The sequence below is a fragment of the Callionymus lyra genome, chromosome 9, assembly GCF_982586985.1.
Source record: "Callionymus lyra chromosome 9, fCalLyr1.hap1.1, whole genome shotgun sequence".
Taxonomy (NCBI): domain Eukaryota; kingdom Metazoa; phylum Chordata; class Actinopteri; order Syngnathiformes; family Callionymidae; genus Callionymus; species Callionymus lyra.
The window spans coordinates 11,358,573-11,372,061 of record NC_141826.1 but is presented as its reverse complement, the minus strand read 5'-3'; the positions used below and the strand labels follow the sequence as shown (position 1 = coordinate 11,372,061).

At 37.2% G+C, this 13,489-nt stretch overlaps 1 protein-coding gene across 3 annotated transcripts in view; it reads left to right on the top strand.

Annotated features, from left to right (window-relative positions):
• Positions 1-13,489, top strand: part of unc5a (unc-5 netrin receptor A) — a 209,146-nt gene that overhangs the window by 154,391 nt on the left and 41,266 nt on the right. For all 3 annotated transcript variants that reach the window (XM_087799791.1, XM_087799792.1, XM_087799790.1), the window contains one exon: positions 194-358. In XM_087799791.1, coding sequence (XP_087655917.1) covers positions 194-358 — 165 coding nt within the window. The remainder of the gene's footprint in view (positions 1-193; positions 359-13,489) is intronic.

Here is a 13,489-nt window from a genome sequence, read left to right as displayed (position 1 = left end):
GCTGTGGTTTGTGCACACGCATGAGTTTTCATGGAGGGTCTGATTAAAGCTACTGTTTTTTCTTTTTTGCCAAAAAACAAACATCTACAACAAAATCTAAACCCAGTTGACCCAGAGAAAAAAACCTTTATGAATAATTAACAAGGAAAAAACCTTCAGAATGTAATGTTGTTTATTTTTCTTGTGCTCACAGTGGATGGAGGCTGGACTGAATGGAGTAAGTGGTCGCCGTGTGGCGCTGACTGTTCCATGTGGAGGAGCCGGGAGTGCACTCAGCCTTCACCTGGCACCGGGGGCAAAGATTGCCAAGGACTCGACCTTCAGTCGCTCAACTGCACCAGCGAACAATGTCCACAGAGTGAGTGAACCGTTGCTTTGTCGTACCCTATTTCACCTTAAGATAATGATTTATACAGCGAAGAGGATCAGTGAGGTTCCTCATTATGGTCGCACAGTCCTGGAGTGATACCTCCCTAAACCTTCAAGTACTATAATCAATAAATGATAGCTGATTTTAATTTAGTAAAGTTACTTGATAATTGTTTTACATACATTTAAGTATCTGTTTTTTCAAAATTCATGTACTTTTTCACCAAGAGTTTAAATCACAAGTGTGTGGCCCTCCATTTATTTGGCTCAATTAAAAGTAGATAAATGTTTGGGCTGCGAAGTAGACGACTAGAAAATGTTGGCCTCTAGTGTGATTGCGATCAACTTAACATGAAATGACATAAATAGGAAAACTGAGATGATAAAAATGAATCTATTTTACTTATTTACTATAACAAACGTAGAGAGTGTAATGTGACTAGAAGCTTAAAGGTCAAACTCTTACTCACATCTTTCAAATGTTGAAGTCTTACCTCTCCAAGATGCAGTAAATCTCTCATCATGAATTATGAACTTTGTACTTGATAAAGTTCTCCCCCGTCTAAATTCTTGGCGAACAATAGGTTACGAGAGCGAAGTCCTTTATCAAGCAAAAATGGCTTCACTCCTCCTCCAGCCAACTGTAATCATGCTCACTTTGTTTACACAACAAGTCCCTTGGAGGGGATGACTTCCGGGATTGATGACCCGTGGTGACAAACCCTGATGCTTGACCAATCCCAGCAGGGTGGGCGTAGTTATGGTTAAAATGTTATCTCCTGAAAAAGTGTTTTCAATGAGTGCGGCTTAAGCACATTTTCTAAAGTAAATATTTAAATTAAAAGAGAGTTTTAAGACACATGAGTACAATAGAGGTCAAGGGTCAATTTTATAACAAATGTTTAGCAGAACAAACAGGCCTTTTTTAATAAAAGTACAGTCACTTTTTGACTCACTTTAGGACTCAATAAAATTGCAACAAATGTGCAAAAAATAGGGTGCAAACGGGGAACGAGGCTCAAACCTTAAGTCGCCATTTTGAGTTAATTCAAAGAGTTCTTAAAATCTTAAGGAAAATCACATTTTTCGCTCACAGCTTCAGCCAAAGCCCACCTTTCTTCCTCCCTGTTAAATTAATTGGTCTTACCAGGTTCAAGTGTGTAACAAGCTGTGACAAAACCCTTGAACCGTCTCAAGTGTGTAAGCACACACATGAGGATGTGACATCAGGGAAATACAACAACAACAATTGTCAATTGGTCTCATGTCAAACCACAATGTACTAACTTCCTGCTTATGACTGATATAATAAATACACATTAATACTTAATGTAAGTTACGATCTTTATGCCGATTGGCCGAGAAAAAAAAACGGCTGAATGTGATGAATGTAGATTCAAAGGATAATAGACAGAAGTTGTGTAGGCTTTATCGAGGTTGAATTATGTATACCGTACGCATGTGTGCCCGAAAAGGATTTCAGGTCTAAAGTGCCCTGTTTTTCCAGTAAAAGCCATGAGGTAATAAGTAAAAAGCTTCAGGGAAATGGTAGGGCCACCACTAACTGGCCTCAAACAGATCCACAGATTAAATTAAGTGCTGTAATTAGCTCCGGCTCGACAATACGATAACACACAATCCTTTCACCCGCACCTTTTCGGAGATATTAATAGAAGAATTAAACATCGTCTCTGATCGCGACAAGCTTAAGCCTGATCAAAAATTAATTCAAACACACGTGTGCAAAGTGTGAGATTCTCCTTGTTTTTTTGTTTGATCACGACATGCGTCCGTGCTCGTGTTGTGTGTTTGGATAGCTGCAGAAACCTGTGAAAGCCGAGTTAAAAAAAAAGAAATCTTTGCACCCGTCGTATCATTAATAGGCGGTGAACATACTGTCAGGATTAGGAACCTTCTAAAGCCGGTTTTGGCCGGGCCTGACAGCTGAGTCCAAAGTGGCACCGCAGGGTCCACTGCCAACCAGATGGACACGAAGGGAGCGCTCCGTCGCTCCCTACAGATATCAAAGACAGGAAGAGATTGCGGCGCACCATCCAGAAATGATGAGTCTCAGTGTGCCGTCTCCGAGAACAAACATGGTATAAATAATGTGTTCCAATGGCTTAATCTGCGATGGTAAACACATGCTCGACACGGGTCAGCAAATATGACACCCTGTGTCGAATATACATCGTGATCAGATCAGACAAAGTGTGCGGAAAAACCGGAGGGAAAATATATTCCCGTGGATTACCATCCGCTGTGTTCGCCTGCTGCGGCCGATAGCCGACTTTGGCTCGTTCAGTAAACCAGAGTCCCCTCGTCGTCAAAAGGTCAGCAGCTTCTCCGGAGACACCCGGAGAATGTATACACAAAGATGCCAGTCATTGTTCGCGCACACATGTGCGTGTCACTTCCGAGGGGTGCGTCGACGCCTTCCACCCTCTTAAGAATCTTGTGTCCCAATCTGTTCCCCGGCAGATGTGTTTTCCATAGACACTTGCTACCAGAAGTGGGATGATAAGCAAACCAGCAGGAGAGGGTTTTGGGATCGTCAGCAACTCTCTCTCAACGACCACGCTGCAGGCTTTTAGCTGAAATGGAAAACTTCCTCCTGAAAGACAAGGCATCCTTCTCCGTCAGAGCGCTGGAACAATAGAAGTGCAAAGTGAGCTGTAGACACTCGGCGACAAAGGATGTCCTCTGCCGGTGCAACTCTACAGTGTGATGTTGTGCAGGAGAAGCGGAATCAAAATCTCCATCGTCGAGTTGCCCGAAAATAATGAAAACATTTATTTTCCTGTTCGTTCAAAAGTTGTATTTAAAGGTTCAGTATCATTAAATATAACGTGTATAAGTAGGCCTATAATGTTGGTTAAAAATAAAAAATAGTATTGATCAATCTAGACAAAGGTCACATGTGTACTTTTTTAGTTAATTTATTAATTTATACATTTTCTTTTTTTTTTTTAGCTTTATTAAAATGTACAAAAGTAATCCTAATCCTAATAAAAACAATTGTGTACAAGTGCTATTGTAACATAGTGAGAGACATACACCAACTAGTAATTAATTAATCTAGATAATCGTCTTACATCAATTTTTAAAGTTGAATTTATGTATTAATACTATTTGAAATGTTGTCTGTAATTCTTTTATTTTTAATGTTTTTGGTAAGTAATTAAATAAATAAAAGTCAACCTGAGAAAAGTTTTTTTTAACCCAAAAATATTTGGAGATAAAGCCATGAGACCATCATTATTACATTTTAAACATATATTTTATAAATATTTTATATTTGATAAAAAATATTGTTGGGTTAAAAAAAAAAAGCGTCTTGTTAATCTATCTTGTTAAGTTCAAGTTGTTAATTCATGTTTAATTAAAACTATTAGAATTTTTTATTTTTTATTTTTGTTTGTGTTATTTAATTTAGAAATATTTAAAAAATAAAATGAAAAAACATATACCTGAGAAAATGAGTGTATAGTTTTATAAGTAATTTCTTTTTTTACAATTACTTTATTTTTTTTTTAAGTAAAAAATACGGGATAACATACAAAAAATGTATATATATATATATATATATATATATATATATATTATATTTTATTATTTTTGTGTGTGTGTGTGTCTATGTGTTTACAAAAGGCTTCAGAACTTTTTGAACTTGTGAGTAAAAGTCCAGAGAATGTTTAATTCTGTTTTTGCTGCGGATGTCAGGGTTTTGTTTTCCCTCATATGCGGTCAAAAGGCTGCGTGAAGAATGGCTGCAGATTTATTTGAGGTCGTATTTCACCGGCGCAGGCGGAGCGATGGTATGACTGTATTGTGGAGATAGTAATGGTCACGTTCACTTTGAGAGTTTTAGTAGCCATTTATCCCTGACCTTAAGATCGCCTGAGTTATTCATCTTCAGACCAGTCACAGGGATCGGCCATGGGATGAAATATATTCCCAGGACTTGTGATAAATACCAGGAGGAAAAAAAAGGGTGCAGGGGGGGCTACAGAGGCTTTCGCTTATCGATGCAGTAGAGAGAAGAGTAGAGCACATAGAGGACACAGAGCTTGAGAGACTTCAGCAGCAGCAGATACATGCGGGGAAAGATTGGTGGTGGAATACAGAGTGGTGTGATACATTATCAATGCGAAAAGAAGTGATTGTGCGTCTGTCCTTCTTGCAGCTCTGTAAAGATGTGTTTGAAAAGATATAAATTAGGGTCGCAATGCCCCGTAGGATTTTTACCTAACACAGTAGTTATGTCATACATTCATTTATTAATTAAAACAAGTCCTTATTCTTATGAGAAATAAAGGTAGAATTTTAATACCAGAATCTTTCAGTTTGCATCACATCTTTAATGCTGTTTTGGCTATTACTGAGATACTCTTTCTTTAAGTGAGGTGAGGGTAAATGATACCACTAAAACCCCTTTTGCAGGAGCCAAGGTCTCAAGCAAACAAGTCTTTTTTGCTTGCAAGTATATAGATTGCATTGCTAGCTACAGGCTTTCTAATGTAAAACTGAAGAACCAGTATCATGTATATTATATTGTGCTATGCCATGCCATGCCATGCTATGCTTATCTTCAATAATATAATATCTTCAATATTTTCATTCAAATTCAGTGAGTGAATCTGAGTGAGCTCAAAATCTAGACTTTATTTATTCCGATAAAGAAATCCTATTTGTAGTATTTTAAATTCAATGTAAAAAATAGTGGTATAATAACACATAACACAGTCCAGAATTTAAAAGGCTATGCATTTTTAAAAAAAATGAATAAAGAAATGTTATTTTAATTATTGTAATTAGTATTTTAATTGTGTAAAGTAAAAAACGTTAAAAAAAAATATTCAATTTTTTTAAATTAAATATCATAAATACATTTCACAATCCAACATTTCCATCTACAAATAATTGAATTAAATTATTTAATAAATCAAATTCAACTTTTCGATATAGAAGTTATCGATTTCAATTATTTAAAAAAAATGTAAATAAATAAATGCTCAAATAAATAAATACATTTCAACAAAGATTTCAAACATTTTAACTGTTCAATTCAGCCGTTCAAAATCAAGGTCGCACTGATACACTTCCATACGCTTTCAGCCGACTTCACAGCGTCGCTAAAATCCTCATGTTTTCTCTTATTCTGAAGGCCCGGGAGCAGGTCTGAAGATGACCTTTGGGCTCAAGGAGAAACATATTCAGCCTTTTGGGCTTTAAAAAACTGTCAATCAAATGTTCGAGATTATCAGATCCCAGATGGCTGTCAATCATGAAGCGAGAGGTCAAACTGAATCAAAAACTTTCTAAACCAGCAATAATGTGAGAAAAGAGGCATGAGCAGCTCAGCATGATGATGAAATTGAAGGGGGGGCTGGGGGGGCGTCCAATTATAAAGCCTGATTAGCCGGGTCAATTAGAGTGTAATGAATGTCCCTCAATTATTGGCTGACATGCTGGAAATCAATGAGCGGAGCAACAAGGAGAGCACTTCCTGCAGGATTGTGGCTCGGGGACGTTTGTAGCCGTGACATCTGGCGGGTCAGATAAAACTTCAGTCAGCGATGCGCCGATAAGCCGCCACAGATCACTGATGGAAGAGACGCGGCAGAAGAAAGAGTCTCGTCTGATTGACTGACTTTATTGTCCGGGGCGTTCGAGTGTTTTGTGCACGTAAGCTGACGGAAGAGCAGATACTGGATCTCTGCGTCTGGCAGGAGCGAGAGGTGCCTTTGCTTTGCCCTCGCAAAAGTAAACAGCAATTGGCCGAACTCCGAGGTGTGTTTATCCAATCAGCACTCTCCTCGTCTCTTTGCTGACGGATGGTTTTTTTTGGCAGTGGCCGGGGCGTCTTTCTCTGTAGACTGAAGAGAGGGGAGTCAAAATATCACAGCTCGCTCTGGCCTTTGACTCACCTGGACCATTGAGTTTGGGGAGGTTTTTAATGATATAACGCTCGTGTTGGGCTGATCGTAGCGCCACACATCCCTGAGGGACGTAGAAAAGATGACTAAGCAAGAGGTCATGAGAGGACACGCCGGCAGCTGAATAGAGAACACAAGAGCTGGAGGACCATTGTGTCATTAGTCCTTCCCTTGAGGACGATATTATATAATGTACTGTATACTCTATTAGCTGGAGAGAAAAAAATGGCGTTGCCCAGGTTTAAAAAATGTATTTCAAAGCCAAAAATCATCAAACAATTGGCCTTAAAATTGTAGAATAAGCAGAAATGATTGACCTTTTTCCTAATTTAATGTGTATTTAATTGCTTTTATCGGCCTGGTTACATTCTGAAAACCCCTGCATTATAAAAATCTGCAAAGTAGTGACCAATACATGTGTCACTGCTTTAAATTAACCACACTTTTTTTTAACTTATATACTCAAAATCGCACACTAGGGACAATCCCATTCGGTTACGGTGACCTCAACAGCTCCTGAGATGCTTTGCCGCCCAGTCAGCCAATCACAGCTGTCGATTAATTTCGACATAACAACATGGACATAGAATTTTGATACAGTATTGTAGCGACCAATCAGTTGTGATCAAATGGAGCAATGTGTAGAAAGGCATTATGGGAGTTCACATTTTTTTCTGCCCAACAAATAAACCCTTAACTCAAACACAAACATTTGTATAAACCCGTGTGAGATTCAAATGAGTGTTAAGACAAAAAAACACAGAAAGACATAGCATTAAAATAATAAATACATCTCTCTAGCTTCTCTTGCATTTCAATGTAATTACTATACATAAAATACTTAATCTTCTCTTAAAAAGAAATCTATATCATCAGCCAACATCATCATCCCTGGAGACCCCTCTTGAACCTTTAAAGTGTAATTGGAGTCCGATTTGTCATTTGAATTGCTGGTTCAGTCGAAGGAGCTTTAATTACAAAGGTGTTTTGCTGTGGTTACAGGTTTGAATGTTGTTTTTTTGCAGGTTGTCCTTGTAGATGAATCAGTCGGTGTCCGACATGTCAAAATTAAACAAGCATATTTTGACCTTTTTACAGTGAATCGTAAGTGATTTCCTCAACTTGACACTTAAAAAAGCCCAATAGCATAAACAAAAAAACAATGGCTACCTGTCAAATGACATTAGTAGACATAAAAGGTCAGTAAATAAAAAGACGGCACTCTCACGTGTCTTTAAGCCATTTTTAAGCTCCTACAAGCATCAAATTATCAGGTTACGCGCTCCATCTGTCAGGAAATACACTTTTACATTTACTTTATACACCAGTTTATTTATTTTGTAAAAACAGTTCTGTGTATATCCTATCTAACTATTATTGGCACTAGTTTGCTTTGATATAATGTAGTGTACATTTAATCAGAGGATGGAGGAGCCACATGCAATCTTGTTTTCATCTACAGTCGGTCACTGACTATCGATTACATGTCAAGGCGGCTCCTGAATTATGATGGGACACGAAAGGCCGTGCCTCTTTGTAATCATGGTACTTAAAGTATCAGATTCTACTTAGATACGTCCATTACACCACACAGCCATTTCACTCAAAGGCTTCGGTAGGTCGGCCCGAATTTCTGATGAGTCATTAAACATAAGGTTTTATTGTTTTGATCGTTGAAACTTTCCTTTTTTATCCAAATTCACTTTAAAATCTATCTGTAAAGATAAAGATAAAATATGGTCCTGATGTATAATTCTGTTTGTTGTAGGTTTATATCTTTATAAAGTCATTTTTATGACATTATTCGCCTCCTTTTCCTGAATTAAACTGAGCTAAATTGTGAATCTGGTGAGCCCTTAACTCTAAATAATCCTATATTTCTATAACTGTCCGTAAAACGTGATGTATTCATCAATTTGTGAGCAACATGCTTTTTGTACAGCATGAGCTATTGTGTTTGTAACCTCCGTCCAGATGGCTGCATCATGTCACGAGGAGAAGCAAATGATCTGGTTTTCATCTTTAGATGGCCATTGGCTATTGATTACATGTCAGGACGGCCGTTGAATGATGACAGGCCGGGACCGACCGTGCCTGCATCTAATCACTCCAGTTAAAGTATCAGATTCTGCTTGAGTCCCCCTTTAAATCACCGAGACATTTTCTGCAAATGGACTTCAAACGGCATTTAACTTGTAGAGAGAATATACAGTATGGAAGTCTCCAGACGCCTCACAGCGAAAGACATTTGATCCTTTTGTCTAAACATGCATTCTAGTCTATTTAGTCACAACTAGGGCTGCATGATAATGGAAAAATGTGCGATATTCTATATTGGGTCTTTTATTTACGATATCAATATTAATCAGATTTTTTTTTTTACTAAAAATGTAGCCGCGTGCACGCTGTGGCGCGCAGGTGCGAGTACTGTCAGGAAAGTCCGGGGGTAAGGAAAACGATTTTTCGCTTATTTTTCGGTGCTGACATGATCGGAGAAAAATATCAATTATAACGCTCGGGAAACCGTTGTTTCATCAGAGAGGAGCCGGCGTGTCGCGATATCACCAAATCAATAATAAATTCCACCTCCTTGTACACGCACATATAACAGTTTATAAATTACCTGACGCTAGCAACTTAGCTCATTAGCATACGGCGAAGACCGATAGTTTTTCATTTTTTTGGAAGTTCCGCGATCTAATATTAACTCTGAAAAGAACTGAGTCGAGATGAAAACTTCTTACAATATGTTGCTTTTGCAAAGAGACGAGCGGCTGCTAGAATCACTCGTGTTTGAGTAGAGCTCATAGGTTAGTCTTACTTCCGTGTATGTACTGAGCTGCGCTAAGTCAGCGCGCCGGAAAGCTGCGTCGCCATAGCAACCGAGCTTAGCAAGCTGCGCCGCACAGTTCACAGACAGACGGAGACGTAAACAACAACGAGACATAGAAGTACAAATTGACAACTTCACAGAACGTGACACTGATTGGTCAAAGTGCGCATTTAAGAAATACTCGATTTATACTATTATAAATTATTGCACATGTTTTCGATATGCATTTCGCACGTGCCAATATCGCAATATCGATATTTTTTCGCTATATCGTGCAGCCCAAGTCACAACTATAGTTTAAGTCCCTTTTGACTTCCACCACAATAATAATGCAACAAACTAAAGGTTCACTTAGGTTTAAAATCCACTAATTTGTTTAGTTATTATCATTGTTTTGTCCCATTTCGACTGATGTATATTTTAATCGAATAGGTTGCAGACAATGGCAAGTTTAATATGTGATAAAAACAATCATTGACTGCCAGGAATCACTACTAACTGATTACAATTAAAACACAATAATTTACCTATGTCGCGTTTATCCAATATACAAAGATGGAAGGTTGTTGATGCTATAAATCAATATCTATCCCAAGTTACAATCAATGACTATTGTATATCTCTTATACATGATATTGACTATTATCGCACAACATATCATAACTTTTTAATGTAGAATTTGAAAGAAAGTGAAAGTTAAAAAATAATATTACAGCTATGTTGCGTAATACTGTATGTCATAATCAAAGATGATGCTATTAATCAATAACTATCGCAAGATCCAATCGATGACTGATTCAGTTCTCATCTAGATGAAGACTATATTCCACAAATGTCATAACAATTCTATATAGACTTTTAGAGAAATATTTCATTAAATCATCATATTTTAAACCTCTCGGTCATACGACTTTGTCAAAGATGACATGTTTGTAAATTTACTTTAATAAATGGCTTTTTTTTCACCAATGTTGAAGTAAGTACAACCCTCTCTTCCCTCTATTACCCCATCCCCCCCAAAGTATGGCAACTTAGAACAAATCTTACTAATCATTATAAGTGGTTGAAGATTTCTTAACGAAGTCTTGTAATTACAATGTAATTACAAATACATTCTGAAAAGGAGTCGAGTCTTCTTACTTCACTTAAAGTTCTAACCATGCACCATCTATAATACTTCATGATGCTTATAATGCATGTGTGATTATAGACTGTCATAATGATTTCACAAAGCCTTATAAATGCATTATTATTTCTAATAAATACAATAGAACAGTAATGCAATATATACTTCATAAGGTTAATATTTTTTAATTTAAATGGTTCCTCAAAGCATATCAAATTTGAACTGTTGAGCTGCTTATGAATTAAAATGAAATGATTGCGGAGCTGCAGCACAGCTGAAGCGTTCACTGAGAGGGAGTGAGACAAAAGAAAGTGCACATCGATTCTGCGCAAGTTAGATGGTAATTAATCCATTGAATTGGAAACTGTGTCCGTTTGATTTAAGTTAGATGACTTTAACTCGCTTAAAATCATGAATAAAGCTCCTAGTTTCAGTTCTGGCTTTCAAGTCCTACCAAAGTAGCTCAAAACAATAGCACACTCTGCTTATCTGTTGTTATAAAAACTGGAATATAGAAGGCCAAGAGTGACAGTTTTGTCGTCTGATCTTCGTTTTTTTTTTGTTGTTTTTTTACATAAGCCAAATCAGGTCCAACAAGTCATTTTTTACGTGGCCCCTCGGATGCTTGGATCAAATTTAAAGTAGATTATTGTTCATGTTGACATGGTGACCTTTAGAGATGACAGAGATTAGGAACAGAGAAAGTTAATGTCAACAATTTAAACTTGACTTGACAGTAACACAGTAACGGTAAAACTGATTTTGAATTAGAGGGAAATTGATGGACAAACATAGATAAGATAGATTGGGCTTCATAGAATGAAGGGACAATGTCACAATCAGACATTCTTTGTCCTGTCCTATTTTACTCCCTTTTTTTGAATGAGTTTGACACGCGTGTCATTGTCCATCAAGTCCTGCTATAACTTGAGTTCATGTTCAAGTTCTATTATTGTCAAATATACATGTATCAAGACATACAAGATAGATGAAATTGTAGTCCTCTAAGATCCACGATGCAAAACATTAAGTAGACAGTCAAAAGGACATTGAATAAGACATTAAGAAATATATATATATATAAAAAAATCAACAGTTGAGTAACAGAAACACAAATAAATACACTTCAGGTTTTGTGTTTTTCTGACTCTTACTGTAAACAAGTTTACTGTTTTTTATCAAATTGTTTTTGTCAATTTTATAATAACATAACATTTTTTTTCAGCTGTATTTCACTCTCCGAATCGTTTGATTTGTTGTCCCCTTTCCACCCCTTAATTCCGTCCCATTCCTGTGTGTGTCAACTTTTCACACGGCAGCCTGCAGCACTTTAACCTTTACTGTTGTTCTCCATCCTTCAAAGCGGCACGCTTCCTCTTAGCTGCGTTCACTTGACAGCACTACGCCCCCGTGGCTCGCCAGGACAATACCCTCCACAAAGGCCCCAGGAGTGTCCTCCACCTCCGCCACCAAATTCCTCCTGCCTCCGGGAGACATCCAAGCCCAGTCGCTTCCTGACTCACACACACACATTCAAGAGTGCAACGATGTTTGCCTGCCTGTGCTGTCATCTGCCTACTGTACTTTTTTTTAGGGGGGGAGGAAGATGCTGCCATGTTGAGAAAGGAACACGGAGAATAAAAGCTGCTTGAATTTCTAAAGCAAATCCCTCATTTTGCCGCTGTCTCTCCTGGGTTTGTTGGGAGCTTAGGGAGAGCGAAACTGACAGCAGGAAGGATATAGAATCGAGTTTAAAGTAAAAGGAAAGAATAGGGATTTCTTCAAAGGCATCAAAACTACAACTAATGTGCCTTTTTTTTCCAACATTGTTGTAAAGTTTGAATCGCATGGTAAAAATGGAGTGCCAGATACTGCTGATGCTGCACTTTCATATTGTACTTGACGATGTATTCTTTCTCATAACCTTAGAAAACTAATTTCATCTGAAAGGAAGATTAGTTGGTGCCACCTACACATAGAGTTGATTGATGACAATGAGCACTGAATACTAAGTGTTCCAGAAGTTTTATTCAGACCATTTCATGCTCGTTCAGGTGATTCACTTTCATTTGTTAGGAGCCATAGTTTAAGTTAAAAATCTTCAGAAAAGATCTCTTCTTTTTTCTGTAGGTATAGAGCTCTATGATAAATGATGAGGGCAATTGTTGCTTAAATCATCCGTGTTCACGATTTGAATGATTGATAGGGTTGTGGTTGTTTAATAATTTGTCCAGCTGAATCAAAGACAATCTTTTATCGGATCATTTACGGCAATTATTCTGCTAATTCTCAACACCGACTACAACTCAAGTCCCGATAAGACATGTGTGTGTCCTTGTGTTGTCTTTTGTCGTACTTGTTGTGAGTTGACAGAGGACTAACAACAACTAGTTTTTTCAACAACAAAACAATAGAAGGAGAAAGAAACATTGATTCTTGATGTGAAGATGATATAAAATACATGTTTAAAGTGTTTATTATCATCATTACTCTCCTCAGTGTCACCAGTTGAACTCTTTTTAAGAGCTCTTTGTATAATTTTTAACATCCAGTACTTTAAAAACAAAACCTTTAACTAAAACTGACTCACAAACTATTTTGGAGAAGATGCTGATTATAGAATATATCTTGAACATAAAAATTGTGTTTATTATTGTGTCATCAGTGTGTATTATTGTGTCATCAGTGGTCCCAGATGCTAGAAATTAAATATGTAAAAGTATTTGTTAAGGTAACATTAAAGGGTTTTGAACTCATATAGATTAAGCATTGTTATTTTTTCCAACTCTTAACGTTCTCTTTTTTATCAAAATGTCCTGAATGATTCCCCAAATTTGTACATGAGTTGATCTACTAGGAGGTTTCACTGCATGTCTGGACCTTTGATATAAGATTTATAAAAAATAGACTTTGAAGAAATGGGCTCATATTCAGTCTCTAGAGTCAATAAAAGGAAAAATTACAAAATATCTGCCAAACTCAAGGCCTGGGGGCCATGTCTGGCCTGCTGGATGGTTGGCTCAAAATCAAGGGACATTAATGTTCATGTTGATATGGTAAAGAATACATTTAACAGTGTTTTAGATCATCTAAGAAACAGATTATACAATCACATCCAATAAAGGTCAGGAAAAAGGAAATTAATTTGATGTAAATGGTTGGTGAAGGAAAGAAATTGAGGATTATATCTGAATCAAACTTCCTGTTTAAGGTTAATATAAA